At 40.3% G+C, this 27,466-nt stretch overlaps 1 protein-coding gene across 3 annotated transcripts in view; it reads right to left on the reverse strand.

Moving 5' to 3' along the window:
- lrrk2 (leucine-rich repeat kinase 2) overlaps positions 1 to 27,466 on the reverse strand; it is a 130,305-nt gene that overhangs the window by 81,183 nt on the left and 21,656 nt on the right. For 2 of the 3 annotated variants that reach the window (XM_048554221.2, XM_048554223.2), the window contains exons 13-20: positions 27,146 to 27,270; positions 20,575 to 20,690; positions 17,923 to 18,064; positions 16,099 to 16,238; positions 7,565 to 7,681; positions 7,290 to 7,460; positions 2,878 to 3,139; positions 1,361 to 1,558 (exon numbers count right to left, since the gene is read on the reverse strand). In XM_048554221.2, coding sequence (XP_048410178.1) covers positions 1,361 to 1,558; positions 2,878 to 3,139; positions 7,290 to 7,460; positions 7,565 to 7,681; positions 16,099 to 16,238; positions 17,923 to 18,064; positions 20,575 to 20,690; positions 27,146 to 27,270 — 1,271 coding nt within the window. The remainder of the gene's footprint in view (positions 1 to 1,360; positions 1,559 to 2,877; positions 3,140 to 7,289; positions 7,461 to 7,564; positions 7,682 to 16,098; positions 16,239 to 17,922; positions 18,065 to 20,574; positions 20,691 to 27,145; positions 27,271 to 27,466) is intronic. The other variant, XM_048554222.2, reaches the window with a different exon arrangement.

The raw sequence follows: 27,466 nt of genomic DNA on the forward strand, positions 1-27,466 counted from the left end.
TGGCAGATGGAGTTCAACCTGGATAAATGCGAGGTGATGCATTTTGGAAGGTCGAATTTGAAAGCTGAGTACAGGATTAAGGATAGGATTCTTGGCAGTGTGGAGGAACAGAGGGATCTTGGTGTGCAGATACATAGATCCCTTAAAATGGCCACCCAAGTGGACAGGGTTGTTAAGAAAGCATATGGTGTTTTGGCTTTCATTAACAGGGGGATTGAGTTTAAGAGTCGGGAGATCTTGTTGCAGCTCCATAAAGCTTTGGTTAGACCGCACTTGGAATACTGCGTCCAGTTCTGGTCGCCCTATTATAGGAAAGATGTGGATGCTTTGGAGAGGGTTCAGAGGAGGTTTACCAGGATGCTGCCTGGACTGGAGGGTTTATCTTATGAAGAGAGGTTGACTGAGCTTGGTCTCTTTTCATTGGAGAAAAGGAGGAGGAGAGGGGACCTAATTGAGGTATACAAGATAATGAGAGGCATAGATAGAGTTGATAGCCAGAGACTATTTCCCAGGGCAGAAATGGCTAGCACGAGGTGTCATAGTTTTAAGCTGGTTGGTGGAAAGTATAGAGGGGATGTCAGAGGCGGGTTCTTTACACAGAGAGTTGTGAGAGCATGGAATGCGTCACCAGCAGCAGTTGTGGAAGCAAGGTCATTGGGGTCATTTAAGAGACTGCTGGACATGCATATGGTCACAGAAATTTGAGGGTGCATACATGAGGATCAATGGTCGGCACAACATTGTGGGCTGAAGGGCCTGTTCTGTGCTGTACTGTTCTATGTTCTATGTTCTATAAATGTATAACCCAATCGTGGATTGGAAAATAATTGCTTTTCTCTGCTTAGCCACACGGCTTATTTTCATATAAACTAATATGGACTACAAAATTGGAATGTTTTAGTACTCAAATAAACATAGTCTGATTATTGGTTTGGCTTGAACGCACAAGCCTGCAAACACTCTCTCCATATCATCTCAAATTTTAGTCATCAACAATTAATGGACATCCCCTAATGCAATGCAGAAGAAAACTACAGATATATTACTAAATTTTGAATTTAAGTTTTACTACAGGACCGTGCCCCAGACTTCAGTGAAAAATAAGTGCATACACAGAACATTTGTCTTTTAAAAAAATACAATTATAATAGTTGTAATTTGTCAATGGAATTATGCAAACCACATCGTAAGACATGTGCTAAGTAACTTTCTGCATTCATAACAAATGAGTGAAGACTATCACTCTAACATAGCATTTGATAAAACCATCTGCCATCAAAAAGGGACAATACCTAAACTAAATTAGCGATAAAATGAAAAGAAGTCAATAAAGTTGTTTGAGTATTTATCAGAATCAAACCTTCATTCTCCAAGTCATCAAATATGCTGCCTTCTTCTGTTTCAGTTGCTGATACATCCAACAATACAGTGTAATCTTTGCTCTTACTTGATGCTTCCTCACAGTAGCCCAATGCAGAATTTATATGTGAACTCTGCAGTACCGATGACAATTCTGTCCCATCTTTTAACAAAAGCTTTCCCAAGGAGGCACCTGTGGCTATTCAGCGAGGAAGTAATCGTTGTTAATTCATCCGTTGTAAACAAAACACTGCAAAATCTGTCCAGCAACAGAGATTTACGTATGAAGGAACTGGTTTCCTAGTATCTAACGGCAGTAAATTTGCACTTATTGTGACAAGTTGTGACATCACTAATATATATGCCACTTCAAAAATGCCTCAATGCAGCATGGGACACATTGTTCTGCCTCCAGAAGTTAAACAGGTGGAGGTAAAACAGACTGTAGGAAATTACTCTAAGTAATTGCTGTGAGCTAGCAAAGAGCACGTGGCTGAAGGCAGGAGGGCATGGAAGGCTGATGCATGGCCACCTGATACAGGAGCTCTGCATCAGTACACCTGTCTGTGAACACAGCACTTCCCAGCAGCTGCATGACCATGTAGTTTAAAAAGAATGTTGGTGTGGAAGAAGGAAAAATTGTTGTTGTAAACTGGTGGAAAAAATGAACGCTACAGATTTAAGAGGCATGCCTTCAAGGTGTTTGATCGCAGCGCTCTCAAAAAGGGATCAAGACAGGGCACCTTTTCATTCTAACACAGTATGAAGCTGGAGGAACACAGCATGCCAGGCAGCAGAAGAGCAGGAAAGCTGTTGTTTCAGGTCGGGACCCTTCTTCTTTATTTTCTAAAGAAGGGTTCCAGCCTGAAATGTCAGCTTTCCTACTCCTCTGATGATGTTGTCTGGTCTGCTGTGTTCCTCCAACTCCACACAGTGTTATCTCTGCCTCCAGCATCAGCAGTTCTTACCATCTCATCTTTTTATTGCACTAGCTACAGAATGGTAAAATTACAGTTCCAGTGTGAAAATTAATGAATTGGTGTAAGTGCATGAACAAGTAGGAAGGGGAATGATTGAGAGATGATAGGTTGAGTCAGGGAGGATAATCGAATTGGGCTGAGGGTGTAGTTTGGTGCTTGGTAGGGGTAGACAGATTTGCTCATGAGAGGTAATCATAAGGAGTTTAACAGGGGTGGAAGCAAGTATTTGCCAAGTCAGTGCATGTGATTAGAAATTACACCAGATTTAGTTGCCCAGGAGTTACACTAGATTTTACTTGTCTAACATTTCCTGTGCAACTACTTGAGTGAATAAATTGGCACTGTCCAAATTCTCTGACTGTTAGGGAGAAAGAGAATTGTCCAATGGAAGTTCATAATTCCCAGGCAACTCCCGTGGTGACCAGCACATCTGGACATCCCCAGATCTTAAATACCAGAATACACAAGAGATCCATACTTCCACAATTCCACCTAAAGCCTTAACAACTTTAACTATTAAACCTATTCACATACTTACTCAGCGGTTGCTCTGAAATGGGACATGTCTCATTGGAAAACAACGGATGTAACCAAGTTGCTTCAATCCTGCCCATATGAAGTCCACCCAGACAAATGGCCTTATTGTTTTGGTCCAATCCAAGCTTTCTTAGAAGCAAGCTTATGATTCTCTCATCACCCAACTTAATGCTGACTTCTAAAGCTTTCCGAATATCTTGCTCGCGTATTCCATGGTTAAGCAGAAGTTCCACTAACAATGGGTTGCTGCTTTTCTTACAAGCCTGTGAAAACCAATAAGAAATTGTTAACAATTCAAGTACTATTAAGTTAACCAAGAAAAATTGCAGGGAATTGTTTTTATTCTTCTCAGAGTTTAAAAATCATAATGTGGCTTTTTCTCAAATAATTGGGTTTAGGCCCAGATTGCCTGCAGGAACCAGGTTAAAGTTGGCAAAAGCCCACCAATTGACTCAAAGATACCGACTGCTACAAATAATTCAGATTCATATACAATTAACAAAGACCAACTGTGCGATTTGAATGATGGTTCAACTCATTCAACTGCATCATGTCCATGGGTATTTCCTTGGGGCTCTTGTGGGACATGTGAGTACCTACCTACCTCTTATCCAGGAATCCTGGACTCAAGTCCCATCTGTTCCAGAGGTACGTGTTAACATATCTGAGCAGGATGATTAGAAAGTATCGAGAGGTCTCTAAAGGTTAGTGTACAAATTAACATCAAACCAACTGGTAACAGAAACAATTCTTATGGGTTTCATAGGCTTCCTCTACTACTTAAATCAAGTCAAGAAAACAATGGCAAGTGAAGGGGCTGATTAAAACTTTCAACATATAACAATAAATTCTCAGAACTCATTGCTGTTTTTTCTTCAGAAACTTAACATCAGGGAAGAAATAGCAAGAGTATCAGAATGACAACCTCTCCTCTCAGGTGTGCAAGATGCAGGGTCCAACTGGTCTCACTTATAATACTTGGAATACTTCTTTTCTTAAGCTTGCAAATGCCAGCCAATAGGAAATCTGACAGATTCCATGGTAATGAAGGGAAAGGAGTCACAAGTTCATTGGACAATACCTGGTGATGCAAGATACTATGGGAAGAAAGTTTGTGTTACAAACATACATTGAGGAAAGCAACAGTAAAACATCACTTGCCTACATTTTCCCAAATCAAATATGGTCAGTATAACTATTCTCATCAAGACATTTATCACAGCGGTAAAAGAGACAGCACCACTCTTTTTAACACTTCATCCAATGGTTGGAAGGTTTGCGTTATAGGGACAATGTGAATAGACTGGGAGTATTTTCCCCCCGGGTGTCGGAGGCTGAGGGGTGACTTTATAGAGGTTTATAAAACTATGAGGGGCTTGGAATAGGATGAATAACCAAGGTCATTTCCCCAGGGTCCAAATCTAGAAAACGGAGGTTTAAGGTGAGAGGGGAAAGATTTAAAAGGGCCCTAAGGGGCTACATTTTCACACAGAGGGTGTATGGAATGAGCTGCCAAACGAAGTTGTGGAGGCTGGCACAACTACAACATTTGAAAGGCATCCCGATGGGTATATCGGCCAAATACTGGCAAGTGGGACTAAATTAATTTAAGATATCTGGTTCGCATGCACGAGTTGGACCGGAAGGTCTGTTTCCATGTTTCCATAATTCTATAACCGGGGTGATATATGTTGTAAGGATCAAGTTAGCACAAACATGTGGTTAGAATATGAAATCCAGTTGACCAAAAGAAAAATTAAAATCAACTTCATTACAATAAAGAGACATTTTAGAAGATCCAGTAAACAGTCAAAATCCTATCCTTGAGGTTTTGGCAGTGATCATGTAACAATGGTTATCGTGATGAACATCAAGCTGGAAATTCCATGGAAAGCCCTGGATCTTGACTGAAAGACCCTGTCACTTAAGAAGCATTAAGCGTTAGTAAAGAATTACTTTGTCAGTGGAAGAAGCAACTGATACAAAAGAAAAGTTGAACATATTCAAAAGAGGGATTAGGCAATGCTACATTCTCTCATTGGACTGTTTCTCTGTAGTAACAAAGCCAGGAAGAAAATCATTAAAAGCATTAACAACATCAAAAGACAATGATTTTCAAAAATTAATCAATACAGTCATAAAAGAAAGTGGTAGGTGTGGATTTCTAGTCAACCTCAAGGAAAAGTAAACTTAGACAATGACAAAGAAAAAGAATGTTATATGCATCACAGGTAAGGAAAGAAAGTTAGAACATGTCAATTAATTCAACCACAAGGTTCACACTATGACGTCTGATGTCAAAACCAGTACTGAAATCTAAAAAAGGATTGGGCAAGTCAGAAGTTTTTTTGTTTTAATAACTCTAATATTAAGCACTATTCTTAAGATTCACAACACAAGTCTTGAATAAATTAAAATTCTGCGTAGACTCTTACAGGATCTGAGGAACATGGGCTATATTGTAATGCTACAGCAACTTGGTGTAGCTCAGTGACATGAATCCAGCTCATGGACAGGACCAGGCTACTTCTCCAGGCTCTTTGTTTGGCCTCATAAAGCTCACGTGCTCTGAGCCTACTTGGATAGTTACAGCTTCCTGGCCTTGCAGTACCTTGCCTTTTGGCACTTTGCCCCCAAGTCAGAGATATCAGGTTCATGTTAGTGCTGTACTGCCTTTTTTTTTTAAGCACAGTCACAAAGCCAGAAAGCTTGTTATAGTTGTCAGCAGGCCTTGATCTATGGATATAGAGAGATAACGTTCATTCAAGGGTTCTTGGCCCAGTTAATCAAGGGCATTCTCCAATATAGTGCAGTCAAAGTAAAAATCCTCCCTCAAAACGGTAGACGCTTTTAAAGATAGTGTGGGCAAAAGGGATGTCTTTCTTTGGATATCCACTGAGTGGTGAGCTGTTCTTGGAATGGCGAATGGCAAGATGGGAGAAAATTAAATGAAGGGGAGATGCCTTGGGGTGAGGTAGGTAATCAAATGAGGCAAGTTTGGCAAGGTAGGGCAAGTAAACTTCCCAGGCTTCATGGCGACAAACCATCCAAAAAACTCAACACTAATTGAAATTAGCCTAAAAAAGTCCTGAGATTTAGCCTGTTATGTCTGATCAGAAATAAGTTACTGATCTGAGGCTTGGAGCCCTGGGAAATAGGAACAAAACTAATCAAGAAATGTGGTGATTAAAAAATATTCTAACAGTAAACTGCACAGAGCAAAGAACAGCCGAAGTAGTACTGAATGAGGTGAAGAGAACAACAATGGAGAACTTCTATACACTATCAAAAGAAGTGGAGTTCTTCAGACATATTTTCCATGCAGAAGAGATGGATTACCATCAGAAGGACTAATGGGTGAAAAACAACCAGATGACAATGAAGGAAACAGTGACACAACATTAAAGAGTGGCTGAACTAGGACCTTAACAGGGTCATCCCATGTTGCTAGAACTGGAATGTTTGGAAGACCTACGTTACCCAGGATTGCCTTAGAGAGCGAAGAGTTTTCTTACAATACTTTTGCTGAGAGTTTACCTCTTACATTTTGGAGATTTCTAGAATCAAATCGGGATGGGTGTAACTGTGAGTCCTTTAGCTTGGGCCTTAGTAATATGAGGTGGAACACGTTGCCAGCAGAATTAGTAGACACAGACATGATAGTGTCTTTTAAGATGTATCTGGACAGGTACGTGGATGGGCAGGGAACAAAGGGATACAGACCCATAGAAAATAGATGACAGGTTTAGACAGTGGATCTCGATTGGCACAGGCTTGGAGGGCCGAAGGGTCCGTTCCTGTGCTGTAATTTTCTTTGTTCTTTGAAAGCAACAGCAAAATGATAGGATGAGGCAGTAGGGTGGACATAGAGGCTAGTGATTGAAGGTATGTTTACACAGTAGTTTGTTGGGTCTGCAGACAATACTTCTGTTCCTAATGACCCATAGCAAAGCTGTAAAGGTACTAAACTTAAGGTTTCAGCACCTCTCATCAGTTATCTAGTTAGATTCACCAAAACCCAGTTAATTCTAGCTTTTGGAAGTTGGAAACGGAAACAGGGGCATTAAACCAGAGGTGTCAAACTTCCTTAATTAGACTTCAAATATTTAACTGTCGAGCAAAAGGAGATTAATCACCATTAAAACATGCCGGTCAAAATTTGCGACAGGTTGGATTTAGGTTTCAAATTTTTAATGTTTTAACTTCCCACTCAGTTCAAACTCACCCACTTTTAAGAGATAAAATTATGCACAAACATTTTCTGTTTTGAGGTGGAAGTCAAATTCACCATTAATGTCTATATTCTGCAACTTAAGCCACAATCCCACTATTGACTATGTTGGAATTTACCAAAAGATGGTCATAGAAATTGAGTTACAGCTGACTTAACATTTGGAACAAAATTATATTCACCTGGTAAATCAGTGACTCATTTTTAGGCTTATGATTGACATCAGCCGCCAAGATGATTAAATATTCTGCCATTGTGACATTGTTTTCTGAGCAAGCGTTCTCAAGCATCTGATTTCTTATTCCACGATCAATGGCCAACTTGAGCAAGCATTTGCAGAGGAGGTTCTGTAGCTAATGATTTCAAAGAAACAATGTAAAAAGAATTGCTAAAACCATCGGTAAAATAAAGCTTCTCAAATTTTTCTATTGAAAAGCAAAAAGAAATGTAATATAACCTGCTTGTTTCTGCATTCTGTCAGCTGATGAAAAATAAATCTGTCAATGCCCTCCTTGAAGAAAATTACAAAAGCAGATGGTGTGGTTTCAAAATACATTAAAATTGCTCGGAAACCCTAAAAAAGAAATATGGTTGTTAAGTCACAATTTTGGAAACATTTCAACTGCATGTCAAATTATTTTAAAAATCCAGATTTAATTATGTGGCCCTTGAAATCTCAAGCTACATTTGCCCCGTTTGTCAAGGTTACTGCAGTAATGCACTTGTTGAAAATCACAATTCTAATTAAACACTTGAAACACGTGAATAGCACAGGTGAAAACCAGAGCTGAGTAAGCATGTTTAACCAAGCTTCCCTGACCTTCTTAAAAAAAAATTAACATAAAACAATGTTAAAAAAATTAAATGTTCTAATGTTGCATTAGCGACTGAATGTATAGCAAAAGTGAGTTAGGTTTTGAGGCAATATGCAATGTTTTGCCACAAGAGAAAGAAATAGAGGCTACAGAATTCAGGGAAATAAATATTGATGTTTTGAAACCAGTTCACATTCCAGAAGAGGAATTGCTGAAGATCTTAGAAACTATAAAGGTGGATAAATCTCCAGCACCTGATCTAGTGTATCCCAGGACTTTGTGGCAGGTTAGGGAGGAAATTTTGGGCTCCTTTGCAGAAATCTTTGTATCATCTGTGGCAATGGGTGGGGGACCGGATGACTGGACAGAGGCTAATGTTGCCCCTTTGTTAAAGAAGGGATGTAAGGAGAAGCCTGGGAACAATAAAGCTGAGAGTCTGACTTCAGTGGTCGTCAAGTTGGTGGAAGTGATTCTGAAAGGTAGTATTTATCTGCATTTGGAGATGCAATGCATGGTTAGGGATAGTCAACATGATTTTGTGCAAGGAAATTCGTGTCTCAGAAACTTGATTCAGCTTTTTGAGGAAGTAACCAAAAAAACTGACTAAGACAGAGTATTAGACGTTGTTTACTTGAACTTGGTAAAGCCTTGAACAAAGTTCCACATGGTAGACTAATTAGTAGAGTTAGATCACGTGGGATTCAGGGTGAGCTTACCAATTGGATACAAAATTGGCTTAACAACATCAGACAGAGAGTAATGGTGGAGAGTTACTTTTTGGACTGGAGACCTGAGATCAGTGGTGTTTCAAAGGGATCAGTGCTGGGTCCACTTTTGTTTGTCATTTATGTAAATGAATTAGACTAGAATATAGAAAGCACGGTTAATAAGTTTGCGGATAACAGCAAAATTGATGGTATAGTGGACAGTGAAAATGGTTATCTAAGATTACAAAGCAATCTTGATCAACTGGGTTGGCAATTTGAGTTTAACTTGGATAAATGCGAGGTATTACATTTTGGAAAAACAAATAAAGAGTTATACAATTAAAAGTAGGGCCTTGGGCAGAGTCCCAGAACATAGAAACCTAGGGATTCAAGAATATAATTCTTTGAAGTTGGCATCGCATAGATGAGGTGGTCAGGAAGGCATTTAGCATGCTTGCCATTATTGCTGAGACCATTACATACAAGAATTGGGATGTTATGTTGAGGAAGTGCAGGATGTTCGAGAGGCCAGTTCAGATCACTCTGTTATAGAAAGGTTATTATTAAGCTGGAGAGGATTCGGAAGAGATTCACCAGGATGTTACCAGAAGTGGAAGGTTTGAGTTACAAAAAGAGAGGTTGTATAGGTTGGACTTTTCTCATTGGATTGTAGAAGGTTGAGAGGTGAAATTAGAGATTTATAAATTAATGAGAGATACAGATAAGGTGAATGGCAGGTGACTTTTCCCTAGGGTGGGTATTTCGAGACTAGGTGGCATAATTTTAAGGAGAGAGGAGAGAAATTTGAAAAAGACAGGAGAGGCAATGTGGAATGAACTTCCAGAAGAAGTGGTGGATGCGGGTACAGTTACAATATTTAAAAGACATTAGCTAAGTACATGAATAAGAAATGTTTGAAGAGATATGGGTCAAGTGCAGGCAGATGGAACTCGTTTAGTTTGGTATTATAGTCGGCATGGACTGGTTGGACCTACAGGTCTGTTTCCATGCTATATGACAATGACTCTATAACACTTCAGTGCTAATCAAGTAACCATCTGTCTTTTTCGTGTTATATCATAGAATCCCTACAGTGTGGAAACAGACCATTCAGCCCAACAAGTTCACACTGCCCCTCCGAACTGCATCCCATCCTGACTCATTCCCCTACCCTTGCATTTCCCTTATCTAACCCACCTAACCTAAACACCTCAGGGACTATGGGCAATTTAGCATGGCCAATCCACCTACGCTGCACATCTTCAGACTGTGGGAGAAAACCGGAGCACCCGGAGGAAACCCATGTGTTGCTAACACAAAGATATAAATGAAGAAGACCTTTTAAGTCACTCAACAAGTATGATCCCTAAAACAACTCTACAGAGGCCAGTGTCCCGTCACCAAGTTATTTACACATGAACATGGACCATGTGCTTGTTCAGGACCACTGCCCTACCCAAACTTTATACATCACTGGTCCTGAGGACACACTGAGAATGCCTCTAAGGCAAGTGGGGCCATTTCCATGATTCTTGCAACAAACTTCGTCTTCTGTATTAAACTTTCTCAGGGAGGTTTGGTTAGTAAATTTACAGATGAAAGCAAAATAGGTGGTGTAAAAGACAGTGAAGAAAGTTATATCAGAGCACAACGGGGCCTTGATCAGATGGGCCAATGGGTTGAGGAGTGGCAGATGGAGTTTAATTAACATAAATGTGAGATTTTACATTTTAGAAAGGCAGGTCAGGGAAGAACTTCTCCAGTAAAGGCCTGGGTAGAGCCCTGGAGACTGTTGTCGAACAAGGAGACCTGGGGGTGGGGGTGCATAGTTCCTCAAAAGTAGAGTTGCAGGTAGACAGGGCAGTGAAGAAAGTATTTGGCATGCCTACCTTCATTGTCAGTGCACTGAATATAGGAGTTAGCTGTACTGGACATCAGTGAGGCCACTTTTAGAATACTGCACTCACGTATGATCCTCCTGCTATAGGAAATATGTTGTTCAACTTGAAAGGGTACAGAAAAGATTGACAAGGATTTATATGGATTGGAGGGTATCAGCTATCGGGAGAGATTCAACAGGCTGGGGCTTTATTCCCCTGGAGCTTCAAAGACTGTGGGGTGACTTACAAAGGTTAAGAAAATCATGACAGGCATAGATAGGATGAATAGCCAACGTCTTTTTCCGAGGTAGGGCATTCCAAAGCTAGAGGGGATAATGGAATCTGCAGATGCTGGAGAATTCCAAGATAACAAAATGTGAGGCTGGATGAACACAGCAGGCCAAGCAGCATCTCAGGAGCACAAAAGCTGACGTTTCGGGCCTAGATCCTTCATCAGAGAGGGGGATGGGGAGAGGGAACTGGAATAAATAGGGAGAGAGGGGGAGGCGGACCGAAGATGGAGAGTAAAGAAGATAGGTGGAGAGAGTATAGGTGGGGAGGGTAGGGAGGGGATAGGTCAGTCCAGGGAAGACGGACAGGTCAAGGAGGTGGGATGAGGTTAGTAGGTAGATGAGGGTGCGGCTTGGGGTGGGAGGAAGGGATGGGTGAGAGGAAGAACCGGTTAGGGAGGCAGAAACAGGTTGGACTGGTTTTGGGATGCAGTGCGTGGGGGGGGAAGAGCTGGGCTGGTTGTGTGGTGCAGTGGGGGGAGGGGACGAACTGGGCTGGTTTTGGGATGCTGTAGGGGAAGGGGAGATTTTGAAACTGGTGAAGTCCACATTGATACCATTAGGCTGCAGGGTTCCCAGGCGGAATATGAGTTGCTGTTCCTGCAGCCTTCGGGTGGCATCATTGTGGCAGTGCAGGAGGCCCATGATGGACATGTCATCTAGAGAATGGGAGGGGGAGTGGAAATGGTTTGTGACTGAGAGGTGCAGTTGCTTATTGCAAACCGAGCGGAGGTGTTCTGCAAAGCGGTCCCCAAGCCTCCACTTGGTTTCCCCAATGTAGAGGAAGCCGCACCGGGTACAATGGATGCAGTATACCACATTGGCAGATGTGCAGGTGAACCTCTGCTTAATGTGGAATGTCATCTTGGGGCCTGGGATAGGGGTGAGGGAGGAGGTGTGGGGGGCAAGTGTAGCATTTCCTGCGGTTGCAGGGGAAGGTGCCGGGTGTGGTGGGGTTGGAGGGCAGTGTGGAGCGAACAAGGGAGTCACGGAGAGAGTGGTCTCTCCGGAAAGCAGACAGGGGTGGGGATGGAAAAATGTCTTGGGTGGTGGGGTCGGATTGTAAATGGCGAAAGTGTCGGAGGATGATGCGTTGTATCCGGAGGTTGGTAGGGTGGTGTGTGAGAACGAGGGGGATCCTCTTAGGGCGGTTGTGGCGGGGGCGGGGTGTGAGGGATGTGTTGCGGGAAATACGGGAGACGCGGTCAAGGGCGTTCTCGATCACTGTGGGGGGAAAGTTGCGGTCCTTAAAGAACTTGGACATCTGGGATGTGCAGGAGTGGAATGTCTTATCGTGGGAGCAGATGCGGCGGAGGCGGAGGAATTGGGAATAGGGGATGGAATTTTTGCAGGAGGGTGGGTGGGAGGAGGTGTATTCTAGGTAGCTGTGGGAGTTGGTGGGCTTGAAATGGACATCAGTTACAAGCTCGTTGCCTGAGATGGAGACTGAGAGGTCCAGGAAGGTGAGGGATGTGCTGGAGATGGCCCAGGTGAACTGAAGGTTGGGGTGGAAGGTGTTGGTGAAGTGGATGAACTGTTCGAGTTCCTCTGGGGAGCAAGAGGCGGCGCCGATACAGTCATCAATGTACCGGAGGAAGAGGTGGGGTTTGGGGCCTGTGTAGGTGTGGAAGAGGGACTGTTCCACGTAACCTACAAAGAGGCAGGCACAGCTGGGGCCCATGCGGGTGCCCATGGCCACCCCATTAGTCTGTAGGAAGTGGGAGGAGTCAAAAGAGAAGTTGTTGAGGGTGAGGACGAGTTCAGCTAGGCGGATGAGAGTGTCGGTGGAGGGGGACTGGTCGGGCCTGTGGGACAGGAAGAAGTGGAGGGCCTTGAGGCCATCTGCATGCGGAATGCAGGTGTATAGGGACTGGACGTCCATGGTGAATATGAGGTGTTGGGGGCCAGGGAATTGGAAGTCCTGGAGGAGGTGGAGGGCGTGGGTGGTGTCACGGACGTAGGTGGAGAGTTCCTGGACCAAAGGGGGAAAAATGGAGTCCAGATAGGTGGAGATGAGTTCGGTGGGGCAGGAGCAGGCTGAGACGATGGGTCGACCAGGGCAGGCAGGTTTGTGGATTTTGGGAAGGAGATAGAAGCGGGCCGTGCGGGGTTGGGGAACAATGAGGTTGGAGGCTGTGGGTGGGAGGTCCCCTGAGGTGATGAGGTCGTGAATGGTGTTGGAGATGATGGTTTGGTGCTCGGGTGTGGGGTCATGATCGAGGGGGCGGTAGGAGGTGGTGTAGGAGAGTTGGCGTCTGGCCTCGGCGATGTAGAGGTCAGTGCGCCATACTACCACTGCGCCACCCTTGTCTGCGGGTTTCATGATCGAGGGGGCGGTAGGAGGTGGTGTCGGAGAGTTGGCGTCTGGCCTCGGCGATGTAGCTAAAGGGCGCAGGTTTAAAGTGAGAGGGGAAAGATTTAAGAGACTTAAGGGGCAACTTTTTGACATAGGGTGGTGCATGGATGGAACAAAGTGCCAGAGAAAGTGATGGAGGCAGTACAATTACAATATCTAAAAGGCATTTGGATGGATACATGATAGAAAGAGTTTAGAGGGATATGGGACAAATGCTGGCAAATAGATCAGTTTAGGGTATCTAATCAGCATTGACGAGTTGGACTGAAGAGTCCGTTTCCACACTGTATAACTCTACGAATCTTGCTTGATGTGAGTCTTGTGTCTGAGGCTGGTGTTCTGGAATTGCCATTTCATCACCTCATAAAGATCCAGAAGACCAGACTTTACCTGCTGTGCAATCTTCTACCCATTAGCAACTCCGCTAGTCGATTCCTGTAGTTGCATGTTGGATGGTCCTATGATCAAATAGGAAATGTGACAGCTTGGTATCTAGTGGGGCTGCAGGCTGTTGCTTTAAGTCAGCCTTCAAACTTCGGACTGCTCTATCTGCTCAGCCATTGCATTATGGGTGGCATGGTAAATGATAGCCCATTATCTGTGACCAACACTTCCAGGTGTCCACATATTAAAAAAAGCTGTGTGCATCTTTTTCAAGATCTTTCCCTTGTTTGATGAATGGACCCTGCGTACGTCCAATCACTTTGAGTGGATATCTACAATGACTAAGAGCATTGTTCTCATGAAAGCACTTGCATAGTTGACATGCAGCCGAGCTCAAGGTTTGCCTGGCCATTCTCATGGATGTGGGGGAGCTACCGGCAGTAATTTTTGTCCTTGTTGGTATTCTGGGCACTGCCCCATCAACACAGTTACATCTGCATTTCGGCCTGACCACCGGACACAACATCTCTCCAACTTCATTTTGTAAACCCCCGGATGGCCCTGTTGGCATTCTTCCTCCCCCTGATGAAGGCGTGATGTGAGAAATGCTTATCCCAACTCAAAGACGAGAGTTGCAAGCAAGTTTCTTCTGTATCATATCCCACTCTCATCACCACTTAAATAACTCCACGGAGGCTGGTATTCCATCACTAAGGCACTTTTTATTCACGCATTAACCGCCCTTGATTTTAGTACTGCTTCATTCAAAGTCAGCATATTTGACACTCTCACCTTTATCTGTCAGGCAGATTAATCAGATTAACAGATCCAATCAGGGAACTCATATTCTGTGAAGTCAAGTTTGATGACCTCATTACAATCACTACAGTCTCAGCCATTCATTAACCTGAAACATGATTACAGTAATATTTATAGCATATATCCTGTCTATAGTCCAACTAATTCTACTTTACTGCTCTTTCCCCAAAGCCCTACAAATGTTTTCCTTTTGAATAGTTGTCCAATTTCCTTTGAAAAATATCATTATTGAATTGATTTCCGCAACCCTTTCAAGAAAATGCAACAACATAGCTGTACAGTTCTGATTCCTTTGCCGATCAACTGCCATTTTTGATACTGCAAACAGTTTCTCCTTAATTATTCTATCAAAATTGTTGATGATTTTGACCACCACTAGGAAATCTCCTCTTTAACATCTCTGCTCTAAAGAGGACAACTTCAGTTTCTCCATGTATAATAGGTGATCCTCATTCCTGGTACAATTTTATGCACTGTCTACAAGATTAGCATCCTTCCTCCCACGATTGAACAGAAACTCCAGCGGAGGCCCAACCAATCTCCTAAAGATTTAGCATCCTCACTGTCTTTTTCCACTCATTTGTATTTTATTGCTGTTGGATACCTGACTTCAAAACAAAGATGGGTTGAAACTGTTCCAAAATTCATTTAGTAAAACTCATTTGTAATCGAGAGAAAGACACACAGCCTACTGGTCTGAGCTGAATTCAAAATTACATTCAGAATTACAAGCAAATAGACTACCATTGCAACTAATAGGTCTCCATAGACATCTTCTGTGGTAATGCTCACTTCTAAAAGTGGATCCAACACAGTTTCAGTGCCAAGTGCAACTTAGTAAGCGTGAATGATAACATAATCCAGAAGGAGGAACAATGCATCTCCTGAATATATAAATGACTATCCTTACTTATCACAAATGTTTCCTCAATTTTTTCAACTTTTCATTCATATACTTTGAAACTTCTCTTTCAGACATTGCTAAATACTGATCAAAAATTGAACATACGACTTGGATTCACATATTTGCTGCAGTTGGGTCAGATCAAAACAAGATAGTCAGGTCAGTTTGGGTCAAGGAGGTAGTTGGGTCTAAGGGGATTATTCAGATCAGAAGGGTAGTGGTCAAGTTGGGAAAGGGTAGTCAGTTTGGAGGTGAGGTACAGATCAGTTCGGGTACAACGGCTACTCACAAAAGCTATACCAGATTCAGATGAGGTGTAGTCAAGTCAAATCAGTGAATGTAGTTGAGTTGGTTTAGGAATAGTATGCAGGCAAGTCATCAGTTATTCAGGTTGGGTTCCAAGCTCAGCTCAGTTATGTTGATTATTCATAGCGGTATTTCTGAGATTAACCAATTTAACATTTTTAGGGTAAGCAGCGTAGGACTTACCTGGAATCTGTCCCAAGTCTCTGCATTGATAGCAGGGCAAAAAATAAAATCATGCAATGTCTCGAGCAGCTTCAATCAGCCAAGCAGAAGTTTCAACTTCCCAAATACAGAAAATGTCTCCATCAGGACTTCCAAAGGAAGCTAAGTATATTGTTTGATCTCAGACGTTGGAGTCATTAAAATTTAACCTATCAATCGTTAACTCACTTTCATCACCATACCTAATTTTAACCAAAAACTAGGAACATGCCTTGAAGAAAACACCCAAAACATCATATGTAAAAATCAAACAATAACACTAGTCTTTCTTTAAGGTCCTACGCAATTACACTTTTATAATAACATACCTGTATCTGCATCTCTAGGTTGTCTACATATCTGCGCACTGTCCCTAACAGAAGTTTTGCCACCAAAGACAAGAATGCAGGACTTAAATAATTCCTTGGAACAAGTATCCCCATGAGTTTCAGGCAAAGATACTGAATTTCTGAAACAAGACAGGGACAAACACATTAAATAATCCATTCATATGGGAAGTATCATATATTCATAAATGAACACCAATGCAATAGTTATTCCAAACATTCAGTTCTCTTAGCAAAATGGAGCAACTATATATGCAGAAAACACCAAAATCAACTGTCTTCAGTTATCATTGCACCTTATAATTGGATGGTTGTACCATTACCTTACCATTCTCCTCCAAATATCTGTACAGTAGCTTTCAGGTTCACGATCTCCATACAGTTTCAGAGGAGGAAGATTATAATTATAATTTTATAATCCAAGTCATACAATGCCCAGATCAGTACATATGTTATTTGCTATATTATCATTTCACAAAGTAAAATTATGATATTTCCTGTCTTGCAACAATGGCATAAGTAATGATATAGTTCAAGGAAAAGTCCCATGACCACTTTGTCAAGGCAAGTAGGAATGAGAAATAAACATAGCTTTATCAGAGTCACTCACATCAAAAGCAAATAAACTATGGTACAACTACAAGCCACGTGAAACATTGCAATCCTTGGACCTGATGCACAGAACTCCTACTTTAGCTCAGGCTTTGCCTAAACAGAACATTGTGCATTCGGCGTTTCCTCAGGAACGCTGCAGAAAATGATCCATGGTCGTACTGTTGCAAGATCACTTGGTCGTAATAAGAAAAAAGAACATGGGAGTTTCTCTTTTCATTCTTGCTTACAATTACCATCACCTTTTTACTTCATTTGCTGTACGTAGAAGATGGCTGTGTGTACACAGCTGCTACAACTGCAATAGTTCAACAGTGGTTATATATAAAATAAATTCGTTCATTAACAGTGAAGTCCATCAGAGGTCCCAAGGATCATGAAGAGTACTCTGTAAAGTTCAATCTTTACAGAATTTCTGTGTTGTAAAGCTTTAGGTCGAGTTTAAGGTCATAGTGATGTTAGAACAAATCCCAAACAAATAACAGAAATAGCTTCTTTTTAAGTGTAATATTAAATCTATGTAGATCATCGATTATCTGAAGTCTGATTAGTCAATCTTCCAATAACAGCCAACCAAATTACAGTGCATCAAAATATGCCTCAACTAACAGCTAGTTTGTTACATGGTATTCATTCCTTTTATGAGTCGAACAAAATAATATTGCTTCCTCTGCTACTTGTACTTCTCTGCACATCAAGGCTAAAGAATGCAAGAATGCAAATATGTGAAAATTCTTATTCTGGGATGCTCAGTTATCCTAAACAGATAGGGAGCTTTCCTCCATTGGATAACAACAAAAATGTTCATTCCCAAGATATATTTCACATAAAGAAAAGAATCTCAACTGTACGATCAAGGAAATATACCTTTCCCACAGTGTTGGTTTGGCCCTGCACTGCACATCCAACCTCATATACTGAACAACAGTGTTTGTTGCTTTCTCTCCTTTCTTACAGGAAGGCAGCCAATTGCAAGGACGAGACAGTGGACCAAGCTCCCATGCTTCCTTATTCTGCCCCACTTAAGACTAGTAAACAGGCATTTACCAAGAAAGCATCAATATGCTTCTTGTCAATGCAGATTTTCTTTTCTGATCAGAAATTCTTTTAATAAACATTACAGGTTAATGAAAAGAGAAACTTTCAGTATTTTTTAAAAAGATTACTAAAAGAATTGACATTTCTTTTTCCTACCTTGCATGTAAGGGTACATTTGTAAAGTATGGATCACAGTATCTAAAGCTCCTTCCTTCATTAATTCGAATGCACCTGAAGAATCAGCAATAGCGCACAGTAATCGCAGGCCACACTGTTGGATAGCTGGATTTCCAATATTCTGGAAACAAGTACAATCACAATGTTGGCATCAAAAAGTTGAAGACTGAAAAAGTTGCATGAATGAGACTGGTATTCAACCTTAAAATATTCTCTTACAAGCAAAGGATTTTATCTGCCACGAAGTAGTTTTGTATTGCTTCTACTCTAATGCCATTGGTGCCCAAAACAAAACCAACTATCATTTAAGTGGACACATATATGATATTTACTATCTCTCTCACTAAAGCAACACACGCAAAGATATCAGACTACCTTTTCCACATCTTGCATCCAACTGTGTGCACTGACTCTGATCACTTCTTTAATCCTTCTGCCAGACCCTAACTCCAGAGGTAATTACGGTCAAACTATTAAGCAATCATGTTTCGTTATTGACCACCAATATTATAAAACACTTAGAACCAGATTGGGTGACCAGTGGAGAAACAAGGGCTGAACATACTGACTGGCCAAGCTTCAAGTGTCCTGTGTCGTAAAGAATTCTACTGATTCACTACAGTCACTACAGGGAAGTAATTCCTCCTCTTTTCTGCAAGACATCAGCAAGTCCTTATTCTGAGATTATACCCCCTTGGTCCTACACTTTCCAATATGGGGAAGCAACTTCTCTGCACATACCCTGTTAAGTATCATAAGAATCTTGTACATTTCAATAAATTCCAATGGGTACAGTCCCTCCATACCTGGCATCAGTCCAGTGAACCTTCTCGGCTACATCTAATGCCAGTGTATTTTCCCTTAGATAAGAGGATGAAAACTGTTCACTGTACCCCAGCTGTGGTCTGACTGGTACCTCTTTACTCTCACACTCTACTTCCTTTGAAATAAAAGGCCAACATAACATTTGCCTTCCTCTCCTCCGTTGAACTGGGATGCTAGCTTTTTATGATTCAGACACAAGGATTCCTAAATCCCTCTGATTCATAAGTTTTCTGCAGTCTTTCTCTATTTAAATAATATTCATCTCATCTATTCTTCCTGCTAAAGTGCATTAACTCTCGTTTTCTCACATTATATTCCATCTGCCAAGATTCTGTCCACCTGCTTGACTTATCTACACTCCTCGGCTGAATCTGCCATCTTCAATACTGGTCTTTCCACTCATTATTGTGTTATCTGCAAACTTTGTTATATTCCATTCATTTTCATCATCCATGTCATTAATATACATTGTAAATACTTATGACTCAGCACTGACAGCTGCAGCACTTCCCTAATTACAGACTGTCATACTGAAAATGCACCCATTAGCCCAATTCTGTAATCTTAGACAGTACTATATCCATAATAATGTAATACCTCCAAAACAATGGGCCTTTATTTTACTAAGCAGTCTAGTGTGTGATATCCTTTCAACGTCTTCTGAAGATCCAACCCTTTTAGATTCAGTGCTTCTCTGTATCTGTCTTGCTTGTTATCTCCTCTAAGAATTCTAGTAAATTTACCAGGTATAACTTCCCCTGCTGTGAAGCCATGCTGGCTCTGCTTGATCATATTAATTATTTCTAAACACTCTATTATCCATGCATTATAACAGATTCTAACATTTTCCCAAGAACAGACAATAAGCTAACTGGCCTATAATTCTTTTTCCTTGTCTCCTTCTCTTTTTTAATAAATGTGTTACATTAACAGTTTTCAAGAACTCTGGGGATTTTCCAGAATCTTAGGATTCCTGGATAGATTGCTCAAATTAGTGCTGCCAATAAGCAGACTTTAAATTAAATGTTTTACCAACTGAAAACCTATAAGATTATAATTGCTGTATCCAATAAAAGTTCTTGGCAATTTTGTTCACTGACCAGGTTATTTTTCCAGAGCAGCTCCATAATAGATCAAGCATATGGATCATAATATGTGAGCATGTCAACGTTCCAAGAATAAGTCAAACATTTCATTTATCAAGTAAATGATGAACAAATGGCCATGTTCCATTGCTATTTTCCTGACTACTATCTATATATGTCAAAATATTCAAGAAGGGATGGAAATCTCCTCACTAAACTGTGCAATACAGGTTAAATTACTTTATTTTGACAGTGAAATACACAAAAATTACAAAAATATGGAACAACAATAAATACAAGGCAGGTTAGCAGCTGAAGCTGGTGGATAGAATAATATTTTAGGGCAAAAGCCTCAGAATTAATTAATAGTTTGGTGAATAATAGTATAAACCTTCGGCAACTCAAAAAGATACACATTAGTTATTTACATAAAATTTTTAAACTATAAACTTGAATTTGTTCCCTTCAAGTTTGATTTTCATCTTGGGCTTACAATACGTTTTTCTCTTTGCCGAAAATTAATTATCAAATAAGACAGCTTTTGCAAAGTCCACACCCTTTCTTTTCATAAGGCTTACTCATTTGTTCAAAGCTGTGCTTTTATTGTAACTGCAGGTTCCTCACTTAGAGATCATAAGACATAAGAACTGAATTTGGCCATAAAAAGAGCAAGAGCAAAAGTAAATGGAAAAAGTGAACCACCAATCTGTTTTGTTCTTACCATATTCAAAGCTTCAAGAACTAATCCATGAAAACCATTGGACAAACACTGTTTTTGAATTGCTTTCTTCGTTGTTTCAAACTTATCTGTATCTTCCTCTGCATCCAACATGTCCTCTGTGTGATTGACATTGGACACATAGTAATAAAACAACTATATATACACATCAGGAGGAGTGAGAACAATTTTAAACAAAAGCAGGATAAAGGCAATTGGCCTATCATGATCACTCTTCAAACAGCCATGTCATCATTTACAATAATGATCTCACACCCTTTAATGTTCCGCTGAAAATGTTGCATAAATATTCCACAATCACTAATGATGACCCTGGCTCTCATTCCAATCTCTCTCCTGCACTATTCAAAATTTTAATGTTACAGCTTTGATCCCAACGATTATATCACAAAACCAGAAAGTCCCATAAAACATTCGCCATTTGGGTGTATTCTTCAGAATAATTAGGACATCTTAAGTTTCAACTTCATTCTGCTGTACTACCTACCACAACTACCTTTTCCTTCTGCTTTGTTTTCATTCAAGGAAATCTCCTTTTTTGTTTACAATATTCTCCTTATCTCTCCGCCATTCTCTTTGAGCATGACCAGAGTTTATCCAGTTAAAAAAACATATACTTTGTCGAAGAAAATACAGTTAAAATTAATACATTCTATTAATAATAGTAAATAATACAATGTAATTTGTTTACTACATTGAAGTGGCAACATCAGCACAAAATTATGCAAGTCCAGACGAGAAAACAGCCTGAACAGATAATCTACTTCATACACGGCGTGTGACCACAGCTCAAAACCAGATCTATTAATTTGCTGGCATTCTCAACTGGATGCAAACGGATCCTTTGAATTTTGCAAGACTCTTTAAAAGATCAGGTTCTCTATTTGTCAAAATATTTTTACTATTATAATTTTTTGCACTGCCACATTAAAATTGCATCCTTTCAACTAATGATGAGAGGGTTCTGCAAGTACACGTGTAGATAGAAATAAACTGTTGATTTTTCTACTCTTAAACATTTGTCAGAGCACCACTCATTGTTATTATTAGCATTTTTACGTCTTCTATTGGTGTTGATACTGTAATAGTTTCCATTCATGGGCCCAGTATATCACAAATGCCTTTGATCGCCTTTGAATTAAAAATTAAGATCAATATTTTTCTGAATCTTTATAACCATGCAAAGATGATAACATTTTTTTAAATGCTGTATTATTATGTTAGTAACCTAATGTTGCTAACAATTACAATATATCTAAACCCCAATTTTATCAATCTTGCAAGTTTATTAATTTGTTGCGAGATGCCAATTCGAAATGGCTATTATTCTAGATTTAAAGCATCTTTCAAAAATGTAGGTCAAATCTTGGAAAGTAGTAAAGTAAATTGTTGTACAACCTTTAAAAGCCTTTGAGGTAAACTGTAGGCCAGACCAAGAAAATTCACAACATGCTCAGCACATTAATGCTGCACCACACTTTTAAAAACAATGCTCTTATGGGAATTTATCACAGATATATTGCTTAATGAAATGCTGACATAAACTAAAGGACCTCACCTATATACAGCACTCCATTCAATGTGTTACTTTCCCTTGGCAACCAAAAATAGCACTACTTAAAAGATACTATGATGTCTTTAGTTCCCAGGTCTTTGCCTTGTGTTCACTGTAGAGAGGCAATTCCAAAAAAAGAAATCTCACAGTCTAATGACCCCCTAGTCTCTTAACCGCTCTGATCTTTCCACTGAGGACTGCAAATGTGTCATGATCCACCCTAAATTTCTGAAATGCTCCCATTTATTCTAACCTACTTCTGGTTGGCTGTTCTTGGGGTGGTAGGTCCTCCCTTTCAGAGGCCTGAATTTATGGGAGGCCTGTCACTGTCTAGATTGCCTAATACTTAAGGCAGGCTTTCCACAAAGAAGTGGTATGGGTCTCCAATGGTTCTGTAACTATTAGGTCCAATGGACTCTTCAAATTCATCCCAGAATTTGGGCTTCTGACCTCATTTCAGTCTAACAGCATTGTTCAGTCATCCACAGAAAAAATACTGTCCCAACTGTCTAACACATTCTCATACTTTCTCCTGGACCATTATCTCACCTTTGAAAATCAAGCCATTATTGCAAGATTGGCACTGACATCAAATATTTTGGAATTTTTACTAACAAGCCCCCATTCCCAGCCTCCAAACTCTCAGTTCACTTCCACCTCCTATCAGAGCTAGAACAAGGCTGCCCTAGTAAAACCATAATTTCAACCTGTTACTCACAACCAGATGTTTTTCTTCAGAGATAATAGGAACTGCCGATGCTGAAGGATCTGAGATAACAATGCGTACAGCTGGATGAACACTGCAGGCCAAACAGCATCTTAAGAGCAGGAAAGCTCTGAGATAACAAGGTGTAGAGCTGGATGAATACAGCAGGCAAAACAGCATCTTAGGAGCAGGAAAGCTTCCAAGATAACAAGGTGTAGAGCTGGATGAAGATGCTGTTTGGCCTGCTGTGTTCATCCAGCTCTACACCTTGCTATCTCAGATGTTTTCCTTCCTGTTTTACTCTATTTGTCTTCCATTATTCACACCCAATCCTGCATCACTTCAACAGCTTCCAGTTTCCTTTTCTAACTCTTTTCTTTTCATCAGACTTTAAATCCAGAAGGCCTTGGTGCTCTTAGCTTGTTCCTTGAATAGAAGCCCAAACATGCCCTATCCTTCATCATCCTACTCACAGCAACATTTTCTCACATTGAACAACTTCTCCTTTAACTCCACTCCTTTCTCCAAGAAAAACACATAACTATGAAAATATCTACAGGTCTGAATTTTGCTTACTTCTTAGGAGCTGTTTGGAACTTACTTTGTACTAGACCTACCAAGGACCTGTCCATCAGCTATTTTTCTGTGATTGATGACTGTATCTGTAACATTTCTTGATTACACGCTGAACTGGAAAATTTCAGAAATTTATTTCCAATTTCTACACTTTTCTTGGCTTAACATAGCCTGTAGATGACTCTTGCCTTCCTTTCACCAACCTCAATGACTCCATTTTTAGCTACCAGTATCCACTTTAAGCCCACTGGCTCCCAAAGCTACCTTGAATAAATTTCCTCTCATAAAGCACTAGGTCATCTTTGGTTCTGTTGCATCTGTTGTGACAGCCCATCTTCCACTCCAGTGTCTGGCACGTCTTTCTTTTTTCCCTGCAACCAAGGACTGCGTGGCGACCAGCATGGTTGCCTCTGAATTTGTCAGATTCATGTTTAGCATTTCTGCTTTCAACCTTTTCCCTTCCTCCCTCTCAAAAACATGAAAAGGCTTCTTTTGGCTTTTCTTTCCATCCAACCAGCTTTTCCATTCAAAACATGTCTGCCATCCACAGAATGATGCCACATTGAAGCATGCTGCCCATTACTCCCTATCCTTCCCACATTCCAAAGGGGTTATTTGTTCCCTGTGCAACATCTCAAATCACCACCAGCAAACCCAATCCCTCTCATGGCACCTTCCTATGCAAGCTCAGAAGACATAACACCTGCCCTTTTACTTCAACACTTCCTATTTTTCAAGCACCAAGACAGCTAATAAAGTAATTTATTCATTCTTCTTTCAATTTACTATATTGTATTCACTGCTCATGATGTATTCTTATTTGCACGGAAAACTAAATAGATAGGAGGCCAATTCACAGACCACCTCCATTCAGTCCATAGTTCTGGCTATGAACCATCTGTTAATTTAATTCGAACCCACTTCCACTGACCTTTCTGTCCTTCGCCTTCTGCAATGTTCCATGCAAGTAGGCTGAGTGTATGGTTTCAGAAACAGAACATTGTCCTCCCATCAGACAGTTGAACAAACACAGGATTCAACACTGGTTTCAACAATGTCAAATCATAATCTCTTTCCACATCACCTTTTTTTAAGATGGCACACAAGTCAAGCAATACAGCACAATAATTTAAAATAGAAACATTTTTGTCAAAGCTTTTCATCTTGTACTTAGGACAATCCACAAGAATACCAATGTAAAAGAGAACATTAGTTTCAAATCATATGAGTAGAGCACACTGATTTGTCGAGGTATCACCACGAAGAATGTAAAAGTTAGATGATAACAGAAGATTAACTGCCAAGCTTGGTTTAAACTTGAACTAGGAAATTTGAAAGGGAGACCGCTGTGCAGAACATCCACGTTGTGCTCGCAAAAAAGACCCTGAACTACTTGTTACCTGTCAACGCACCACCATGTTCCCTGACCAACATCTCTGGCTTGCTGCTGTGTTCCAGTGAGGGTCAGCGCAAGCTGGAATAGCAACACCTCACTTTCTACTTGGGGACCCTGCAGCCCTCTAGGCTCAATATCGAGTTCAATAATTTTAGTGTCTGAACTCTCCCATGTCCTCACCCCCTACGCTATACACCAGACCTTGCTATCACATAGTATGTAATAGTAGGCTAGTGTTAGGCACTAACAGTTCCCATTAACTATTATTCACCCTCCTAGCCAGATCATTATAAACTCTTCTGTCTATCCAAATGTTCTTCTCTCTCTTCAGGCTCTATCCTATGATTTACTCCCTACCCACCCCACTACCCATTTTCTGCATACAAACCAACATTTTCCCAGCCTACCATCAGTTCCGAGGAACACAGTCATTGGACCCGATCCGTTAATTCTGATGTTTTTTCTCCACAGATGCCAGACCTGCTGAGCTTCCAGCAATTTCTGTTTTTCCTCCTGATTTACAGCACTCACACCTTTTTTCAGTCCTTATTACATAATTTGAATCTGATCGGAGCCAGAGAAAGGCCTTCACCTATTTTATTCAGTCAAAACAAGCACAGTGTATGCACAATTCATTTTATCTTCAAATAGTATGGTCCAGTGCATTAATATATGTAACCTTTAATAATCACAAGTTTACTACTCTATAAGCTCTACTGACATTCATAAATCGTTTGTCAGTGTGATTCTTCGGAAACTCAGCATTATTTAGCAAACGTTGATCGATCATGAATTCACATTTAATATTGGACATTGTGTTTAGAGTTTTGCAAACACAGGATGGTCAGACAGAGTCAGCGCTTTGCTTGTTCCAAACAACTGAAGGAACATGCTATTTTATGTCTTCTGCCAATCTTTGTGACATAGAGCATATATAGTTAACATCACATTTGAACTGAAGTTCATATATCATATTTAAGAGAAAGACTGGTGTGGTTTTGGTTTTAAGGCAGCATCCTGTTAGTGGCAAACAGAATTTGCACGTTGCACAGCAGCAGTGTGAAAAAACTAATTATTGCTCAAATGTGCAGTCCCACGTAACAAAAGATTGGCCTCATTCACAACTTCAAATATGGCCATTTGCTCACTGTACAAGCTGCATGCCATCCTGCAAAAAATGGCCACCTAGTTCAGACTATTGCTCACTGAATGCCATACAAACCATAAACAGATCTAAAGCCTCCACCGGCGATCCTGAAAACTATGCAGTCTATCTCAGATAATACTCAAAAGGTCAGATTTCTAAAAAAAACTTCAGCAAAAGATTAAGTGAGGTGTTTGACAGTGAATGAGTGGTGTTTGCCAGTAGCAGAATGCTGCCACAAGTCAGAAAGACGTGTGCCTATCACACAATGAGTGATATAGTACATGAATGTCAATGCTGGTGTGAATGTGACATGCACAACCTACATTCCTTTGACAAACATGACCCTTCAGGTGTTTGCAATAGGTAAGGTACTTATGTATACAAGCATCCCATGCTCTAAAGAAGCATCAAACATTAGATAAGAGTCGTCCGGACAACATTTGCTAAATAATACCAAGCATGCGAAGAATTACACTAACAACTAATTTTGGATCGTCATTTGGACTCTTATGGTGGTTTACTTGCTTGCACTTGAAGTTATGTATACTAATTCACAGGGGGCAATACGTTGCAATCAAAATTAGCATGAATACATATTAAACTTGTTTCAACTGAACAAAAGAAGTGATAGCCATTTTCTGGTTCAGAGCAAAATTCAAATTCCCTGGTTCACATTTAAATTGTTCCACATTTAATTTGTGCACTCTTCATAGCAACATCTCTCCAAATCAGAGTTGACTGGACAATTAAGCAGCATATTCTGTTCAGACAGTATAAAAATGTTTTTCACTTTCACATTCATACGCTTGTAAATTCTTCTGATGAATACATATTTAAAATAATTAAGCTGAAATCAGATAATAAGGAATTCAAGTGTCTTAAAATCAAAGAAATGATGAGACTTAAAAGTTCAACCTTTGGTGGCTTTTACAAGTTGATGACACACGGATTGTGCAAATCTCCGGTTGCCCAGAGAATTCACATCTCCAGCTAGAACTAAAATTCCACCAAAATTCCCCAGTACTTAAAAAATAGTCAGAGGTGTCCATTAACATAACTTTTTAAAAAATCAGTTGGGACACAAAATACTAGTGAATAAATAAAGATTTTTTGTATTAAAAAGCATTAATTTACTAACATATACACAAAGTCTGTTTTTTTTCCCTCACTTACCAGGAGAAATAATGTGTGACATGACTTTAAGGGCCTCAAGCTGTACAGAAGAGTTATGTGAACTATTCTTCAACATGTCTACTATTCTACGTGACGTTAATTTCATGATATCCACACTCAGTGTACTGAAATGACAGGAAATGAAGACAAAAATAAATAATTGCATAAAATCAAAATACAGCAGAATATAATTTTTCAGATTCATTTTATTTCATTCAAAGTTCTACAAAAGAAAAAAAACAAACAATCAATATTCATAATGTTACCTTGCAGCTTAATGCATCAAAAGTCACTGTTGTAAATATCTGTACCTTTCCTGAT

The sequence above is a fragment of the Stegostoma tigrinum genome, chromosome 25 (assembly GCF_030684315.1).
Source record: "Stegostoma tigrinum isolate sSteTig4 chromosome 25, sSteTig4.hap1, whole genome shotgun sequence".
Classification (NCBI taxonomy): Eukaryota; Metazoa; Chordata; class Chondrichthyes; order Orectolobiformes; family Stegostomatidae; genus Stegostoma; species Stegostoma tigrinum.